Genomic DNA, 19,694 nt, shown 5'->3' on the forward strand with positions numbered 1-19,694 from the left:
CAATAAAACTTCTTACTATAAAATGATCTGCTAACAAAATCCCCCTTCAGTTTGGAAAATTAAAGTTGAGGTGTCTGTAGCTCATTAATCCTGCTGCTGACCAGTTCTTACACACCCTTCATGCAGCAATGGCTCATCACATCCTACTTGAAGGCCAAAAATGCAATCTGACCCCACCACCTCTGTTTCTTTATAAATGTCACTGCATGACATCATGGAAAACAGGACCACAGACTCAGTTTCTTTCTGGATGCCGTCTCTATATTTATTCAGCCATCAATATCCTGCTCTGCACAATTATACATAGCTATGCAAAACATAACACTCAGGCATTCTTTGAAGCAGCAGTTTTATAACCCAGGGCTTCCTTTGTCCTCCCAGAGAACAGAGTTTAAAAGAGGCAAGAAGTAACAGTGTCGCCGAGATCAGAAGCAATGAAAACAACCAACTAGGTCCAAAAAGCTGGATTTTTTAAATGGGGTTTGACTAGAAATTGGAAGGGAGTGGGGAAAATTAGAGAAGTCTATCTCTTTAAAAATTGTGGACTTTTCTGGGAGCACCATATTACAGAACAAAAACTCTACCATGCATCCTCCTTTCTGACCCTCAGTCTCGCAGACGTTATAGCCCAGCTTCAGGGAAACGAGTCTGATTCACAGCAGATCTGAGAAATCAGCCCAATGCTCTTTCCAATCTGAAGCAAGAGATCAGAACTTAAAAAAAAAAAAAAAAAAAAAAAAAAGAAGAACAACAAAAAAAAGAATACCCAAAATAACATCCTGGTAGTGGAAACGTCAGGGAAAAAGGCTAAACCTAGTCCATAAGGAATAAGAGGACCAATAAGATTATGTCTAGAAAAGAGTACTGCAGGCCTTTTTTCTGCAGATAGAAAATGGTAGTGATAAATAATACCACAACATACTGGGGTTTTTTTATCTGTTTCCTTAAAAAATTATTACATCTCAACTATGCAGTAAGAGAAGAGTATTTCATGATCCATGCCTATTCTAGCCAAGCACTTTTTATCAAGGGAAATCTCCTCAGCTCCCCAGGCTGTCTCAGTGCATCTCTTCAACACAGAAACTTAAACTGCTGTTGACTCCTCTGAGCAGGAACATGGCACAGTCCACTAACTGCACTGAGTTACTAAGACAGACAAAAGCAAAAAATAAGCAGCTGCACCCTTTTATCAGGATGACAAGATGACAAAAGACACATAAAGCCATAGCATACATCATGGCAAAGCCAAAAAGATAAACAAAAACAGAACTTAAAAGCTCTCAACTCCTATCCCTTGTCCAGACTACATTCTCTTTCAAACTGGTCCTCTCCATCCTCTACCAGCTATGAAATTAGAGGACATGAAGAAGAGAAGCAAAAGAGGAAAGAACAGAAGGGGAAGGCTGCTTACAGTACAACTGTTTGCTCATTTTACTGACTTCCTCCTTTCCTCCCACCCCAGGAGTACTTCCATCAGCATACTGCACATCACCATAACTGATACAAGATTGCTTCTGGGAAAGAACCTCTTAATAAAGTCTCTATATAACACTTTGTATCCAAACACCATTCCATCCAAAAGCACCAATCAAAACAAACTAATGCTCACAGGCAAACCAGAAATACAGTACTGGATTGCAAAACAGGCAGGAAACTCATTAAGATTCCCTTCAGGGCAGTAGGGGAAAAGCACCAATTCCCATTCATAGAAGGATCATCCCTAGATGTAGCACAGAGGTCAGAAAGAAATTACAGTACTACTGAAATACCCATACAAAGAACACATCAGAGGGATACTGTAACAGAGTTTTAAACTGCTTCAGAGTAAGCTTGACTGGTAGTCTATTCCAAACTCAAGCATCATCAGGGATTTATTTTTTTGGGTTTTGGTAATACTGCTCTTAGAAGAGCAGGAGGAGAGAGGCAGGGTTGCAGATGTACATATCCAAACATAGATCAGCCAGAAAACTGCAGCACAGCAATGAAGGAGATCAGAAGAGCTGCCAAGAAACACAGTGAAGACTGGCGGGGGGGGGGCAGGTCAGAATAAAGGACTATTAAGAGCTTTGCTGCAAAGTAAACTTGCCCTGCTTTTGACTACTCTTCTGGATTCTGGCCTGCATAGGCTATTTCTGCTTTGGGGGTCATTGCAACTGAACCCTTACAAGGTACAGTATCAACAAAAGAAGGAGGACTTCTCTGAGTTTTATAAACCCACCAAGGAGAAGCTAGGAGGAAAGGGTTAAAGGTCTGAAAGTGAGATAAAGAGATCTGTGTGACAGGAAGGGAGCATGTGAGAGGGCGTGTGACAGGCTGTGTAGCAGAATGTGTATGTCAATCTCATTGCCTTCGAGGCTTTTGGCCAAATGGGGAGCTGAACTTTCTGCAGACTTTGTCCTGCCAAGTCATGTTCCCTTCTCACACTGCCTGACATCACCACAAATACTCAGCTCAAAACCAGTCCAGAGCCGGACAGAATCCACGGCTGAAATCCCAGCCAGTGAAATGGCTGCGCTGCGGGCACACCCACCAGATGGGAAAGCAGAGCCACCCACTCTGCTCACAGGTTGTCTCCAAGTGCTCAGGAGGCCTCACCCTCATCCATGCACAAAGTGCCCTACCAAGGTACACAGAACCAGAGGTGCTAACAGACCAATGTTTTCCTATTGCCCCAATAACAGCTCAGAACAGACTGAAAGTCTGCACAAAGGTTTGAACAGAAAAATGCAAAAGAAGGTAACCATCAGACCATCTGAGTTTGTCACAAGCATCCTGCTGCAAGGACTGCAGTCTTTTCCCAACTTTGGCACAACCCTGCCACAAGAAGGGAGCCATCACTCGGGACCCAAGGACAAATGAGAAGCCAGCAATCCTGCAAAGACTATGCCCCTGCAGAGTCTGCAGGAAGCCAGCATGTGTTACCCTATCAGAGCACTCCTATAACCTTGACTTTTCAGAAATAAGTGTAAATCTATGATCAAGGCTGCAAATTGCAGCATGTGTACAAGTGTGTGGGAGCAGGCAATGGGACTAAGCCAACAAGTGGCTCCATTTCTTATTTTGATCCTTGTGTCAAGGAAGAAGGGTGTGGATGGTCCACTGATTCTGGGACACTGCTAAAGGCACCACCCAGAGCAAGTATCAGGGAGTAGCAGTGGAAGATGATACTGAAACAAGGGAGAAAAAAATCTGCAGTCTCTTCTTGTTTTTTTTCTTCAACCCTCACTCCTAGTCAGCAGCTTAAAAGCAGCTCTTTAGAAAATGCCCTCCAAGTACAACCGATAGGGAGAAAATTAACGTTTTCTTCAGGCAAAGGCTTCTCCTTTCTCCAACCTGTTCAATTTCTACAGGAACAAACAGCAGCTTGGGAGCTTTCTGCAGACCAAGGAAAAATTTTTCTTCAGTCTCATCCAGGCCAGCAAGTTATGTCCCTGCTTTTCAGACACATACTGATAACAGAGGCTACCTTGTATGATCTGTAGTTATTCTGTATCTTACATTTTAAATTTTTATTTCTCATTTTAAAACACTCCTCACAACAGAAGTTCCCTCTTCTTTTGCTAAGGAAGGGGTTCTGACACCTTCCTTGAAGGCGCAATAGTGCAACCTTGCCTGTCCTGATGCTATACGGACCTTAAATCACATCCTTACTTATCATATCCTTACCTGGGTTCCTGTCCAGAAATGCAGATGCCTGAGAATGTCCATCTCACCAGCTGCAAACACAAAAGCCACCTTTTGAACTTCTTCCTAACCCTTTCACAGAAATCAACATATTATTTCTTTCCTTGGCACACAACGGCCAAAGGTGGGAAGCAGTCAATCAGAAGACTGGAATCACAAAGTCGTTTTTGAGGGCCAGGTGACAGCCTCTCCTGCACTCTTGAAGCTTGCAGCTGGCTGAGCTCAGCTGCCCTGCCTCGGTGGCACTTCTCATGCAAGCCAACGCACGCTGCTGAGGGCTGCCCACAGGACTCTGAGTGTGCATGTGTGCCTGCATGTCACGGCATGCACCACAGCAGCGAGTCCCAAAGGCTGTGCAGTGCAAGCTCATGTGCCCACACAAAGCTGCATGTGAGCTTCTGCTGGCAGACGTGCAAAGTGCCACTACAGGGACCTCTCTGGCTGTGAGGTCTCCAGCAAAAATCTCTGGCAAGGCATGAGGAGTCCTTTGGGGGCTGGCACATTTCTGCAGGTATGTCTGTAGCAACCAAGACATACTACAGAGCTGTTACAGAAGCCTACCTGTTCACCCTCATTTCATAAGAGCTCTAGATGAGAATACTTAAATTCTAAACATTTTACTTTGAGTTGGTTTTACACACAGTTTTCAAGATTACACTTGTTAATTTATTTTCTAAGTCAATGGCAAATTATGACGAAATCTAAAACAACAATTTAAACACACGCAGGCCCTATTCAAGCAGGACATGGCTACTGGAGAATGTTTAAAAAGTCTAACTCTAAACTCCAGAAAGTCATGCAGAGTCAGTACACAACAATTCTTTCTTAAAAAGGCAGAGAGATTAGTTTCTTCAATTCACTTATTAAATTAGTTCAGTTCACACAAAGGTGGTGCAGGCAGTATAAAATGGGTGGAAGGTACTTCTCTCTAACAATCTCCAAGTGAAAACAAGACAAGGAAAGATGAGTAATGCTCATTCTAAGATCTGGAAAGAGACAATTACCAAAACTAACCAGCTCATTCTGTTAAGTACAGATAACACTACCCTGATAGAATTCCTATTATTTAATAGCACATTCCAGCAAGGATATTTTCTCTTATGTATCCAGCACATTATTTGTGTGATTATAGCATAAGCATAAAAAAGTGCCTATTTGATTTGACCTTTTTATTCAAACGCAGTTTTGTACAATTCATGAGGAAAGAAATTCACCCAGTAATTACAACTGGCCATTTTGTAATGTAAACATTTTCTGTGATATAACAGCATAAACAGATGTATGCAGATACACTGTATCGTCCTGTTTGGCAAGAAGCAGTACTAGATGAGCCTAACTGATTAGACTAAAGCTGCCTTTTAAGAAATTACCAAACGCAAAACAAACTTTAAATGAATTATTTAAATCACGAACTTTAATCATGATTTCTATCAGCAAGTGGGAAGCCTTGATTTGAACCAATCGACCTCGTTTGCCTCACAGCTGCAGGAGGACCAGTGGGCCAACCCTGTCCCGATCCCTGGAGGGGGAGAGGATAGGCTTCCATGCACTATTGGTTTCAAGAAATTTTGTGAGCATATTTGCCAATATTTTTTAAATCTTAAAACAAACCAGAAAGTCTTATATGCCAGGAGACACCTACTCTCTTGTCAGTCATGTGCTTTAGCAATCAGTCTGATACTCACCTAACACCCTATTTACATCTCAGAGAGGTTTCTATGAGTACACAATATAACCTGACTCTGCAACATGGCTTTTAAATTGCTTCAATTCTCACATCCCACAAGATAGTTCTCCTACTTAATCCTTATAGGCACTAGTTTCGGTCTGCTCAAAACAAGCATTAGATTTCTCATTCTCTAACATTTTCTCTTCATTTCTTCACCGACTTCCCACTAAATAAACATTCATTTTTTCCCCTCCTTAAACCTACTGGGAAGATCTGCAACGCTCTGCTCTCCTCTGTGCACTACCTTAGTTAACCTTTGTCCTCCCCAAATAAGATTGTTAAGAGTTTGTCAGTGCATACTTCAAAGTGGTTTATAATATTACATCAAAATTATGTAAATCACTGTAAAATTTTCTTTTTGACACTTCATTAAGCAAGTAATTTTGCTTTACAGGAAATCTAGTTTTGAGATCTCTAAATATAAAAGTACAAGTTACACTAGCTTTAGGGGTGTCTCCCTTTCAGCGAGAACACAAGAAAGAAATCTGTCTATGTTCCAAATATGGGAAAAAAAGTATTTGGTCACAGGAAGTCACAGAACAAAATTGACACAGGAATGCTAAAGGAAGCCATTGTTCCATTTCTAACTGATATATTTTTAAGGTCTGACTGAACATGGACAGCCTCTTTTCATTTAACAATATTAAACACATCTCTCAAACCTGAAATAACTACAACGAAAATGTTAAGTCAAACAGTACTTGTATATTGGCAGAAGTATGATCTAATGACCAAGTTCAAGCTGTTCATAAGCCTTAATGCAGACCTGTACCTATCAGAAGGAAGCACTCCCCTGAATTCCCTCCTAAGATTAAGTTCCTTCACACCAAGACAGTTTCCACAGCCAAGAGAATGTGACTCTGCCTTCCTGAGTTATTATGCTGTAAGAAAAACGAGTCAACACATCCTACAGAAGATCAGCAGAACATTCTCCCCCAATGAAACAAGGTTTCTTTGTACAGAATCATGAAATGGTTTCGAATGGACCTAAAAAATCAGGCAGGTTCAAGTCCCACAGCAATGGGCAGGAACACCTATGACAGTTCTGGAAGACTGACTTTTCTCCAAGGCTGTCAGGTGCGTGAATCTCATTACTTGGTGGGGGAGGGAAAAGAGGGAGAATGACAAACAATCTGATAAGCTTTCCTATTCAACATGCAAAGACCCACACATCTGCAACAATGAGACTTTCACAGCAGCTGCTTCCCGAGCAGAAAGCAGGATCATCCTCCAATGCACCCACGACAAAGCACATTATATTCTATACTCTTCCTTAGACAGATGGAATCACAACTTCTGAAAAACAGCAAGAGTTAAAGATTTTTAAATTCAAAACTTGCAATTTTGAAAACTGTCAGTCTTGACAGCCATACAATCACAGGCCAGATCTAATTACAAGAGACATACTTCCAAGATGTGAGACCATCACCACTTGAGCTAACATTCAAACAGCAACATTCCTTCTGTTTGCCTCAGAACAAGCGTGCCGAGTTGCGAGGAGCAACCCAAGAGAAAGGAAAAGAGAGTCATAGCAATCAAATGCACTTTACCACAGTGGAAACACGACTCTTCCTGCAGGTGTAAGACAGGGACAAGGCAGCAAACTCCTGCTCTGTATTTGTAGGGCTGCACGCCAGTCCTGCATAGCCTCCCCCTGCCTCCCTGCACAGCCAGCTGGTAAGGAAAACATGCTGACAAGGCACAGGGAGCTGCAGCAGCAGTAACTGGAAACAGCAAGCGAGAGCAACCCCAGGCACGCAGCCAGGACACACTAATTCTGTGATAAAGTTTCCTGTCCGTATTTTTTTAGATTAGGCAATTTATATAGACATAGATCCTGCTGTGGTACTTCTCCCTGCATCCCTTCACAACACGAATAGCTGCAACTTTCCTCTGGCAGCTACGGAACTCCCATGCAGCTCCAAAATGACCCATTTTCTGTCCTCCCTCAGGCTGGTTTAGGTTTATTCCCTCCACCTTTTATTTTGGGGGTCTGGGAGAAAGTTGTTAAATATTTTCACCCTGGTTTTTCTCCTGCAAATGCTGGCCTTCCTGTATGAAAAAGAATGCATGGGCATATTCATGTATGAGAAAGTATCACTGCAAGTGCTAGATTCCGAGAAGGGGTCACAGCAGGAAGCCACACAGCCTGTCAGCCCTTACAAGCCTTGCAGCAGCGGTATCTTCTGGTCAAAATGCCACAGGTGCAGTGACAAAGAAGTGTACCAAGGCCAATCTCCACCTGGTCCTTGCACAATGTGTACCACATCCAATCCCTTCCTTCTACAACCTAAATGATAGAAGGGTAGAGCTCAGCAACAACTGGCTGAACTTTTCAAACAGTTTTTGTTTCTATAGTTAAAATATAAGGAATGTTTTTCTACTTCAGCAAGGCGGTTATGTCTTGATTCAGACTCAATTAAAAAATCAAGTCCCATCACCCAGTAAAGGAAATAAAAAACAGGCTTTCTGTTTTCTTTTGTCTGTGCTCAGGTATAGCCCTCTCTCTGACAGTCAGGAACAGCAGATCAACTCCATGTACCTTGGAACACGAAGCAGATCCAAGAGGACTCTTCCCTACAGACAAACATAACCTGCAGTCATAGCCAGAAACTGTCTGACACGCAGTGATCCAAACTGTTAGTCAGAAACGTGACTCAGTGTTGGAGACTCCCTCAAAAAAAGCCTTGCAAGGAAGAGCCCAGCTGCCCCTTTAGGAAAAAGAAAAGAAGGGAAAGAATTTTAAGAAGACAGAGCATTTCTCTTTCACCAGTGATCCAAAGTTTGCTTCCAGCCCATAACGAAATCCCGTCTTGACAGATCTGTGGACTTCAGCAGCATAAGCGTCAGGGAAACAGCACAATGAAGAGTAACCACTAATGTAAGCAAAGTTACCTTTCAACAGCACCATGCAAACTAACAGCCGTACAGACAAGTTTCTGTCCTAGAAAACTCGCGACCTGGGTTGACAGGATGCAACAGGTGAATGACACAGAGAACTTCAAGCTGAGCAGAGTGGAAAGCTAACAAGTTACCACAAAGCAAGTAAACATCTCCTGACAGCACGTCCGGAGACAGCAGACAGAAACCCGGGCTCTTCAGACGCACGACAGCAGCCACGAGAAAGTGACACCGCTCCCCAGACGTCTCCGACCCCCTCAGCAAAGGGACTCTCTCCGACAGCGCGACCGCTCAGTCCCCGCCGGGAGACACCGCGCATTATGGCCGGCGCTCCGGACCCAGGCCGAGAGAGCGACCCCTTCCCTCCCGTCCGCCGGGCCCGCACCCCACCAGACCACGGGTGCCTCAGCGGGATGGGCCGCCGCCGTCCCCCGTCCTTCCAGCACCTTCCAGCGCCGCCGGGCCCGGCCCGGCCTGCAGCAGGACGCGGGCGGCGCTGCGCCGCCGGCTCTGGGTCGCAGGGAACGCTGCGGCGCTCGGGCCGGCGCAGGCCGCGGGGCGGGACAGCGCGTCCACGTCCCGCGCCGTGAGTCACGGCCCCGCGGGCGGCGAGGAGGAGACGCCGCCGCCCCCAGAGCCAGCGCGAAAAGTTACCGGCGCGGGCCGCGGCTCCCGGCGATGCGCGGCCGCCGCCCCCCGTGGCGCAGGTGCCCGAGCCGCGGGCGGGAGGGGCGGCCCGGCCCGGCCCGGCGCTGCTCCCGGCGCTCTTCCCGGCGCCGCGGCGGAGCTGCCGTGATGTCACGCGGGCCCGGGTCACGTGCAGGCGCCGCCCGCCCCGCTCCGCCCCCGCGGCTCCCGCGGGACGCGAAGGCTCCGGGCGCGGGTGATTCCCGGGCCGTGGGACCGCACGGGGGCCCGGAGCCCCTCCCGCGCCGCGCCGCGCCCGCCCGCCCTCAGCTCAGCCCGCAGCAGCGGAGCAAAACCAGCTGCAACAACAGAACTATCCCAAAGCAGGTGCCGCAGGAACAGCGCGCGTTCCCCCTCCGCAGAGAACCTTTTCCTTCCAGCATTCGCCAAGAACTTCCTCAGTGGTGCCGTATGGGCAAACAGAATAAAAAAAAAAAGAACGCGGCTTCGTGCTGTCCTAGCGATAGGAAATAGAATTCAGTTTAAATTCACTAAGCATTCGAGCATGAGCAAATTAAACACGTCACTCCGTCCAGCTGAGCCTCGTGTATTGCACCAACCCTGCCCTGAAATAACCCCCCTGCTTCACAAACAATTGGCACCCTCGCTGGGACCTTACACACAACTTTCTAACGCTGCGAACTACGGAAAGTTTTAAGCAAATAAACAGGTACCAAAGAACTGCGTTATGAGCCGCTGTGCTTCATGACTCCAAGACTTCTTTGCAAAAGCGAGAGCCATGTTTCCTTTTTTCCTTAAAAAAGAAAGCTGAGAACTTCATTCACCGCCCTCTATACACTCCTGCGTGCAGGCAAGCACTAAGTAGCAGTAAATTCGTTTAACTGCCTATGATTTTTCCCTCTACACGGCACCTACGAGATCCTCGACCAACGATCTAGTGGTTGCACAGGCGGCAGCAGAAGCCGGGTTTCATCTCACACACGTCTAATTCGACCAAGTCTCGTAAAGAACAACGAAAACTGGGCAAAAGCTACCAACGCTGGCCAGCCTCTTTGCCAAGGAGCAGCAGCAGCTTTCCATTTCACACGGGCATCCTCAGGCTGACCGGAGGGATGCGACGATTCGCGAGCCGCGGCTGCCGGGCAGTGCGCGCCAGGCCGCCTTCCCTACTTCTGCCCACGAGTTTACCCAGGAGCACACGCACGGCGTCAGAGCACTGCGAAAACTCGCGTCCTAGAGCGAAGCTGCGGCGGGGGTGACACCGCCTTCATTCCCGCCGCTCCTACCGAGCTGCAGCCCAGGACGAAGCCCCCGCAGGGCTGACAGCAGAACTCAGCGCCGCCGGCCCGGCGAGCCCGACGCTCAGGGGGCTGAGCGGGGCTGTCCCGCCGCCGGGATCCTCCTCCTCGGGGGCGGGCGCAGCACCGGGAGCGCGGCCGGGGCTGTGCGCTGCGAAACGCCGTCCGCGCGGGCCGGCGGCCGGCGGCGCTCGGTTCCGGGCGGTGTGCGAGCGCCATGGCGGGCGGGTGGGGCGGCGCCGTCCTGCTGCTCCTGGCGCTGTGCCTGCAGCCGCCGCCCGCCCGGGCCCGCAGCCTCCGCTTCGTGACGCTGGTGAGGGGGACGGGGGGACACGGGGGTGCCGGGCCGAGCCGGGCCGGGATGGCCGGGCCGGGCCGGGGTGACGCGGTGCCGCCCGCAGGTGTACCGGCACGGAGACCGCTCGCCCATCAAGGCCTTCCCGCGGGACCCGTACCAGGAGAGCGCCTGGCCCCAGGGATTCGGGCAGCTCACGCAGGTGCGGTGCGAGGCGGAGCGGGCGGCGGGGGCCGGGCCGGGGTCCGGACCGCCGGTGACGCCCGGTGCCGTTGCAGGTGGGGATGCGGCAGCAGTGGGAGCTGGGCCAGGCCCTGCGGCGGCGCTACCGCGACTTCCTCAGCGACACGTACCGGCGGCAGGAGGTCAGTGCCAGTCCCCGGCTCGGGGAGCGGCGCTCTCGGCCGCCCCACGGTGGGCCCGGGGCGCCGCGCGGGCTGGGTGGCTCCTTTGGGAAAGGAAACGCCGGCGCCGGGACTCGTCTCCAAGTACTTTCGTTCCTTAGCCCGTTCCCACTGCAAGAGGAAGAAGAAGGGCCCAGGCTCTGTGCTGAGTCTGGCCGCGGGGTACGAAGGCAAATCCAACCAGAGTTGTGGGACTGTTCGAGCCGCTCACTCTGAAGTTCAGGGAACTAAACAGCAATGTTTGTCGTAGCTGGTATTTGTTTCTTACTCGAGCTTATGAGATTTTCTTTAACTGTTACAACAGCTCACAAGAATGCAGCCCGTGTTGGCCCTGCCCTCCCCAGTGCACTTGAGGTACAGTCTTACCAGAGCCTGTAGGTGTTAGTAGTAGTTACTGGCCAGCAATGACCTTCTCATTTCCTTTCAGCTGTAAAGTATTGACACTTGCCCAGAGCTATTCATTCCCCTCTCTCTCATTAGGATGTCCTCACACTTAATAATAGTTCTTGAGAAACTGGTAGGTTTCTTTTGGAAAAAGTCACAGAGCCCTTGTGGAACCATGTACTAAGCGCAGACAAAATTATAAAAGATTAAAAAAAGTAAGGAAATAAAAAATCCTCCCAAGTACCTCTACTAATAATCAACTGGTACTGAGTCAATTGAAACATGAACAGGTGTCCAGATGAGAGGCTGGTTCAGATGGACAGCAGGCAGCCAAGACCTCTTGTCCCACTACAGGCTCTGCACCACTTCAGTTATTTTATCTGAGCTCAATTAGCTGATAGTACAGAGGGGGCAAACTAAGAATCCCCATACACTTTTCCTTGTTTCCCCCCTTCTAGGGCTTCCCAGTAAGAACCCAGCTTGTCACAGTTAAGATTACAGCCCTTCTTTGACATTTACTTCATCAACAAAACTTCCAGCATTGTCTCAAACAGAGATCCTTTAACTATCCTCAGTATTTCCTTTCCAAACATACTTCACTCTTATACACCTTCTGCAAGTTGGAACTCTTTTCCTTCTCTTGCTTGAGAAAGAAAAACAAACCAAGATGTGCAAACAAAAGCTGTTCTGCTAACCAAGCCTGAACCCTTGCTCAAGTTGAGCAACCTCCCTTGTAAGAAGTGTTGCCTCTGGGTGACACCATATGACTGTCTGTCACCTGACTCAGCGACAAGCTGGAGCCTGGCAAAAGGTGCTGAAGAAAGCATGTACACTCAGGGCTTAATTGCTTGGGGTTTTTATGATACTTCTAGAATTAAGTCCTTATCTTTTAAAATATCTCATATCTTACTAAGGATAAAAGCAAACCTGTCTAATGAGTACAGGGTCAGTTTTTTCAAGCCACTGTTAAGAGGTAAAACAAAGACAGTGATGTCAGAGAAAAGACCAGTTGGGTTTTTTTCTTGTGACTGTAAAGTTTCTGAGGTCACACTTCACATGAGAGTGTGAAGAGTGTGTATATATTTTATGATTCTGTCCTAACACTTTAAAAAATCGCTATCTTTACATTATATTTCATTCTTCAGGCTTTTTGTTCTTGTTTCGGATCAAACATGCTGTTTCCTGGGATGTTCGTTTATGATTTCCTGTTGGTCCTCTTATTTTATCACTGGTTTCTCTATTTCCCCTTAACTGTTTTCAGTACACAGATTCCAGAATACTAAAGTTTTGCCATGTTGACCTTCTGAACATTGCTGTATTTTTCTCATTTCTCCTTTTTTCTGGCTCAGAACTCTCTCTTCTGAGCTCTAGAATGGTCAAGTCTTGGCCCATTAATCCCAAGAGCCCACAATGATCAGATAAAATCCCAGCCCTCCCTGTTTTTGTTTACTCTCCTCTTAGTCAGATCACTTTTGTCTTTTTTTCTCAGATGGAAAAACTGGGGGTTGAAGAAGCCGTTTCTTTTCCTGAGCACAGTCAGTCATTCCTAGAACTGACAGCAGAATGCAGGAGTTTGCCTCAGTCCTGCTCTGCAAATATATCACATTTCCTATCTGTAGCCATAGTTTTCTGCATCTTTGTCTTCCTCATCTCTGAACCTTCCTCAGACTCAGATTTCTTTCTGTCTCTAACCTCTGCATACTGCACCTGGGTATCCCATTGATCCAGACCAGACAGCTCCAGTATTAGCAGATTGTCTGTGTGTGTCCGTACAGTTTTGTCCAGGCCAACATCAGCAGGCTCAGTCCCTTTGACTCCTGTTCCCCTGTTGTCCGTGAGCAGCTGCAGGGCACTTGGCAGTGTTCCTGGGCGAGTGCATCATGCTGTGCCTGAGCATCACCACTTGCAGGAGCATTAGTAATGGTGCACTGTCCCTGTCCTGGCAGATCTTCATCCGCAGCACAGACTGTGATCGGACACTGATGAGTGCAGAGGCCAATCTGGCAGGCCTCTATCCTCCAGGAGGACAAGAGATGTTCAACCCTAACATCTCCTGGCAGCCTATCCCTGTGCACACAGTCCCTGAGTCTGACGAAAGGGTAAGTTCATCTCAAAGACATGTATTGATTACTCAAGTAGTGTAGTGTCCAAAAATATTTGCTATAGTCTTGATTCAGATTGTCTTGAACTTCTCCTGGGACCTACCTTGCAGAGGTTTTCGTATTTTCAGAAGAAGATGAGAGAATTCAGGGGCTGGGTTCACTCAACAATGTCAGGTGCAACACCTGAGCAGACCACACATGATCAGGAGTATGTCAGCAGGCAGTACTTGAGGCTTTTTATAGATGCAGTCAGGGTTTCATTACAGCTGTGCATGTTTACTGCAAATTCTGTACTCCAGCATTCTTGGTGACCTGGCTGCTCTTGTCTCTGCCCAGCTACTGAAGTTCCCTTTGACCCCTTGTCCACGGTATGAACAGCTACAGACTGAAACACGGCACTCAGCAGAATACATAAATAAGACCAAAGAGAATTGGGTAAGTGATTGTTTATGTGAGATAAGGTGGTTCTAGGCTTGTAGCTATCACCTCTGTATAATCAGAGCTCTGAGAAAAGGGAAGGGATACCAGTGCATATAATACAGTATGAGATTAGAAAATTGAAGACCTTTTCTCTTTTGTCCAACCTACAGCAATTCCTGGAGATGGTGGCAAAGGAGACTGGGATCCGGGATATCTCTCTCGAGAGTATATGGAGTGTGTATGACACACTGTTCTGTGAAGTAAGTCTGGCCATCATCTTACACCCACTGGAATCTGGTCTTTAGGATTCACTGGATTTGGTGGAAATTATTTTACAAAATCCCATGAAACAACTTTTCACCCTGCAATTAGAAGTAATGTTCTAATTTCAGAATAATAACAGCTCCCACTCACTAGAGGCATGTGCCAAGAATTATGTGTTTTTGCACCCTATAAAACCTCCCACTCTGTAGCTCAGATATGTATCATGCCAGAGTCAGAAAAAGCCCTACCTTTCTTGAAAGTCGCTAGAAAATGACTGCAATCTGAAATCTTTAGATTGTCTGTTGACAAGCCTAAGTCAAATACAGTAGAAGTGAGATCTCTGCAAAATGAAGAAACATTAAATTTATTATTTAAGTTGGGACGTTAATTAGGACTATTGCTGGTGATACCTCTACCTCTCTGGTTTTTTAAATCAATCACTTCTCTTTCTGTGCTTATTTTAATGCCATATCTAAAAGAAAATAATGCTATCCTAAGTTAAGCAGGGTTTACTCACATCTGTTTTTGACATATTTTCCTTTGTCAGAGAAAGACTCTAGAGACAGATGTTACCCTTTACCATTTGGGATGCGGGCACCAAACTCAGTATTTGAGTTGATTTCTGTTGAAAACACATCTCATGAAGACTTGAACAAAATCAGAAATTGGGTTAGCTGTGCTGTGGTAACACTAAACTAAAGGTCACATATCCAGGATACTTAAAGTTGTTACACACAAGTTTCTCGGTGTATAACTGTACAGCATGATCTTTCATGTCAAACTAGTGAATTATTGGATTATGGACACAGTAAACCAAAGCATTTTGACACTGTGTCACACTAATTCTATGAGTGTGCAAGACTGCTTCGCTTGCTGGCAGTGGTATACAGTGATGTGCACTATTTTGGGGGTGTAAAAAATAAATCAGCAGGGAATTGCACTTTTCTATGTAAAGTAGCAGCTTGGGTTGCTACAAGCTGAGAATATTCCAGTCCAAAGCTGCATTGTCCTATGTGAATCTGCCCTTTGTATCACAAATCTCATCTCCTATCTTGTAACAATCACAGTGAATCAACATGTATTGGTAAAAAATATCCTTTGATCAGAGAGATCAGGAATTTCAGATCTTCATTTTCAAGAGTCACTTAATGAGCTTGCAGATTGGGCCTGGAAGGCCAGGTGACAACCAGTATAATCCCCAAGAACTTTGAGAACAGCCCACAGTCCCAAAGCAAAACCAGAATGTTGTTAAGGAAAGAGTGTTTCTCACTCAGAACTGTACCCTCAGGCTGATTGGTTTTTTCAGCTTCTTTGGTCTTCCTCCTTTTTAGTAAGTCATGCAAAATGTGCCCTGAAGAGGATTGTTTTTCTCACCTCTGCCAGTAGAGTCATTCTGCTATCTGGATGGAGACAATAAAAAAGTCCAAGAAATAGCTGAACTTACCGGTGATTCTCTTTGTAAATTAATGAAGAACTAACTAAATATCCAAGCTGCTGATGAAATTTCTCTGAACCACTCAGACAGAATGTGCCCTTAAGGATATTCAGCCTCCTTAACTTCCGGAAATCCAATGGGATGCAGCAAAGAAAATTGTTCTCATTAATGCTGGGAAACCACAACTGCTGTTTCTCTGCCATTACAGCTAATCCTTTCATGTAATGGGTTGGCTGCAAAGCAAGTTCTTCTCTTGGTTCCCAGTTCTCGGGCTCCTGGGTTTGAGTACACGGCCTTTTCAGTGGTGCATCCCACTGTTCTGTCCACAGAGCACTTGCTAACTTTGTCTAGTGTCTTTCAGTGGTCCTCAGAGCCTCCAGGGAAACAGGTGCAGCTACACCAGAAACCCTGAGTTTGTGTTCACTCACTTATCTGTTTTTTTTCTTTGACTGCATGCAATCTGCAGGGCAGAATTAGCCACATATAAAGTTAATGCCCTAAGATTATTGTATCAATTACAACATAACCTTGCATTCCAGCTGTGCTTTCACAGAAATGTAGCTCTTAGGTTGCAATCTTTATTCTTCTCATTACTATTTTCTGGAATAACACCAAAACCTACATATATTCTTTGTATCCAGCATAGCAATGTGAGGTCAGAAGCACAAATAGGAAAGGGGCATATTATATTGCATATTTAAAATAGTGTAGGAAAGTAGCAGCAGTATGGGCAGGTCTCTAGACACCCTCCCCTTCTCTGTTTAATCTGTGACCTGTGCTACCTGCATATGAATGTTGTTTCTCTTTCTAGCAAGCACATAAAATGGATTTGCCTGGATGGGTGACTCCAGAAGTCATGACTCACTTGAAGGAACTAAAAGACTTTGGTTTTGAATTTCTGTTTGGGATCCACAATCGGGTAGAAAAAGCTCGTCTGCAAGGCGGTGAGTGCACCAGGGAGGGAGCCTTGTGCTGCTCTGTCTGGCTTTTGCCTCTTACCAGCTGTTCTCATTCCTCAGGAGTCCTGCTGGATCACATAAGGAAAAATCTAACCAAAGCAGCAAATGCTTCTGCCCATCAGAACCTAAAACTACTTGTCTATTCAGCAGTAAGTTAAAGCTGGGGCTGGCTTTTAGCCATCTCCTCCTGCCTACAGGGGATTGGGGTTTGGTGATAGTTTTAACCCTTTCTAGCTTCCCTACAGCCCTGTGCAGTGATCAGGACATGCATCTTTGCCACTGACTGGGTGAGAGATGCAGTATTTGGCATCATTCTTCTGGGATCCCTGAGGAAAATTCCCAATGTGTCCTTATTCCTGTTAGCTCAGGCTCATGAACAAGACTGGCAAACTTTAAGGAGACACTCTTTATTTGCTAGATGGGTTGATGCTACTCAAATATGATGTTTCAGAAGTGTGCATACAGTTGTCTCCTTTCCAGCAGCATACTGCCTGAAAGGCCAAGCATTTCTTCCAAATTGCTCTCTAGAGATTGATTCTCAGAAAAACAGTGCAGTATATATATGGCTGTTTCACTTCCTCCCCTTCTCTGGCACCATCACACACTACTGTTCTAGCAGTACAGTTCCTCTCCCATTTCCAGATGGAAGTTACAAAGGTGACGTCCCCTCTGCACTGCCTTCTCCATTACTAGTATGGTCTGAGCTGCCCTGACACATCCCTAAGGGTGACTGATTTGGTTTTTTTCCCTCTTTCTCAGCATGACACCACACTTGTGGCACTGCAGACGGCTCTAGATGTCTACAACAAGATCCAAGCACCATACGCCTCATGTCATTTATTTGAACTGTACCAAGAGGATGATGGGTGAGGGCTGCAGTAAAGACATCTGCTGTGATTTCACCTTGAGGGTTAGACACCTAGGCTAGACTCCACTCCTGGGGCATGCAATCTTGCTCCTAGTAGAAGACTCATGAGGAAAACTTACCACCAGAATAAAGGAAAGGGTGTACACACTTAGTTTTTGGGAAGGGATGACTTCAACTAGAGAAAAAAAAAAACCTTGCTCTGTTTCGTTTTCAGTAACTTCTCCGTGGAGATGTTTTACCGGAATGAGAGTGGGAAGGAACCCTTCCCACTGACAATCCCTGGCTGTCAGCATAAATGCCCATTGCAAAGATTCTTGGAACTCACAGATCCTGTTGTGCCCCAGGACTGGGAGCAGGAATGCAAGGTATCAAGCAGCATGCATGACACAGGTGAGCCCAGGCTTGATCAGAGTGTGGCAGAAGGGGAAAGTCTGGATGATACCATGCTGACCACTTATTTTCTCCCTTACAGAACTCTTTGTGGGTTTGGCTGTGTGTGGATCCATTCTCCTTCTCCTTATTGTTCTCCTCTTGACTGTACTCTTTCGCATACAGTCTCAGCCCCTTGGCTACCGGCACGTCTCCAACGAAGGAGAAGAGCAGGCCTGACAGTTGCTTCAGCTCCTTCCCAGGCAGTAGGAAGGAGCTGTGTTGCCCCTAAGGATGATTGGGCACCTTCAGTTACTCAGCATTCTTCTATTTTGGCCTTTACTTCCCAGAACAGAACTGGACTTGATTTCTAGATACTTTCTAAAGGTGACATCCTTTAGAAATAACTGAGAAAAAGAACTGAGCTACTCTAAGGAAATGACACCTTAACTTTGAAGCCAATATACTCTGTGGTGCTCTGGTCCTCATACAGCTTACCCAGTCTGGGGTTCCCAACATGGCCAGTTTCAAGTTTTCCTCCTTTCAAGTGACTGTAAACGTTACCACTCACCATGACTGTGGCAGAGAAGCTTGGGCGTGCAGCAGCTGCCACATCCAGTTGCATTTCTCTTCAGGGTCAACCCACTTTGAGTGCTTTTCCCTCACATCACAGAGCTGCTGATGGTAGAAAGGCTGAACTTGAGCTGAGGGTACAGCTCACCAACAATGCACCAAGACTCATCTACTGTCCTTGCAGAGGGAACTTCTGCAGATGATGGAAGAAATGTAAAGTGTTTCTTGAGGTTGCTGTCAAGTAGTTGCTGCTGGCAACTGGTAGAATCAGAGTAGAATTGAGAGTAAACCCAAAAAGGCTCTCTCATGAGAGAGAGCAATTCCTGTGACTGAAGCAAACCCACACTCAATTTCTTGTGCAATGTTGCTCTAGAAAGGAAAGTCCCTCTAGATAAGAAATTTGGTTTCTGTCTAAAGATCCCAAGTTTAAATTTTACTTCCCACATGTGAACTTCAAGGACCTATTAAAGGGAGTACCCAGTACTCCAGGCAGTCCAGATTTCAGCCCAAGGAATATACTTTACTAGCAGAATGTTTTTATGCTGTAATTAAGAGATGTAGCAGAGCTGTTTACCTAAGACTAGATTAAATGCCAAGTTCTGTAGTTTTTCTTCCTATCTTCTCTACTGGATATACAACAAATATTAAGGATCAGAATTGGCAGGCCAATTTATTTGACACACTTGGGCATTTTGTCCAAAGTGTGATTCTTTCTCCAGCCTGGGCTCTCTGCACACTGCAGCTGCTGCAGAGACCTTCACATCAAGTGCTCACTACCTGCCTTGTAGTTTTTGGCAGAAAATAAGAGACTGCAGCAGGCACCAGAAGCACAGGCTCTTCACGTGGTGAAACTGCACATTCACTTCCTACTTTTACTTCCCTTTCTGGTGCAGTTCCCTTCCCCTCTTGGATGCAGAAGCCAGTTCTTAGGTTACAAACATTTCCTTTTGTTCCCCCTAAGGAGTACCATGGGGACTTTTCTCCACACCGTAATCAGCATCTGCCAGCATGGGAACCCTAAATCAGCAGAAGCAGCTTGCTGTTCTCAGCATCTTCCTCACCTTTTTGTCCTCTGAAGATACAGACTAGGTCTCCTGCACAGCAAGACAGTCATAAAGAAAAAGCTACTGCCTGTGAGAACAGGCACAAGAAAGAGGTAATAGAAAGTACATTTAGAAGGACCAGACCTGTTATTTTGAAGGCACCAAATTTTGCACATACACAGAAAAGATTTTTATGATGATTTAGACATTTTGACTGTGAATGACTTTCTGTACTTGTTCCAATACATTTCATTATTAAAATCAATTTCTCACTGAACTCTTCTCCTCTTCTCTAGGAGTTCACAGGGTTAGCACCAC

The 19,694-nt window shown here is 46.2% G+C and overlaps 2 protein-coding genes across 8 annotated transcripts in view; one reads left to right on the plus strand and one right to left on the minus strand.

The window, feature by feature from the left end:
* NR1H3 (nuclear receptor subfamily 1 group H member 3) overlaps positions 1 to 10,350 on the minus strand; it is a 30,603-nt gene extending 20,253 nt beyond the window's left edge. Inside the window, exon 1 of one of the 7 annotated variants that reach the window (XM_063158946.1) lies at positions 10,249 to 10,350. The gene's annotated coding sequence lies outside the window, so the exon portion shown is untranslated. Of the gene's footprint in view, positions 1 to 3,666; positions 3,717 to 7,955; positions 8,119 to 8,448; positions 8,624 to 8,760; positions 8,809 to 8,968; positions 9,044 to 10,166; positions 10,191 to 10,248 lie in introns of those variants that run through there. The other 6 variants (XM_063158943.1, XM_063158947.1, XM_063158948.1 and 3 more) reach the window with 6 other exon arrangements.
* Positions 10,351 to 10,477: 127 nt separating this feature from the next.
* Positions 10,478 to 19,653, plus strand: ACP2 (acid phosphatase 2, lysosomal). The gene is made up of 11 exons (XM_063158940.1): positions 10,478 to 10,573; positions 10,662 to 10,757; positions 10,834 to 10,920; positions 13,290 to 13,442; positions 13,782 to 13,880; positions 14,036 to 14,125; positions 16,376 to 16,508; positions 16,584 to 16,672; positions 17,283 to 17,389; positions 17,606 to 17,781; positions 17,864 to 19,653. Exons 1-11 carry the CDS (start codon positions 10,478 to 10,480, stop codon positions 17,998 to 18,000), a joined length of 1,263 nt encoding a protein of 420 aa, XP_063015010.1. The 3' UTR covers positions 18,001 to 19,653.
* Positions 19,654 to 19,694: the final 41 nt, after the last annotated feature.

Source organism: Melospiza melodia, chromosome 6, assembly GCF_035770615.1.
Source record: "Melospiza melodia melodia isolate bMelMel2 chromosome 6, bMelMel2.pri, whole genome shotgun sequence".
NCBI classification, from domain to species: Eukaryota; Metazoa; Chordata; class Aves; order Passeriformes; family Passerellidae; genus Melospiza; species Melospiza melodia.

Bases quoted from the DNA above. Each gene is read 5' to 3' on its own strand.
- ACP2 (XM_063158940.1), top strand. From the start codon at position 10,478: ATGGCGGGCGGGTGGGGCGGCGCCGTCCTGCTGCTCCTGGCGCTGTGC. The intron at 10,574-10,661 runs GTGAGGGGGACG...TGCCGCCCGCAG, and splicing joins GCCTCCGCTTCGTGACGCTG to GTGTACCGGCACGGAGACCG. The intron at 13,881-14,035 runs GTAAGTGATTGT...TCCAACCTACAG, and splicing joins ATAAGACCAAAGAGAATTGG to CAATTCCTGGAGATGGTGGC.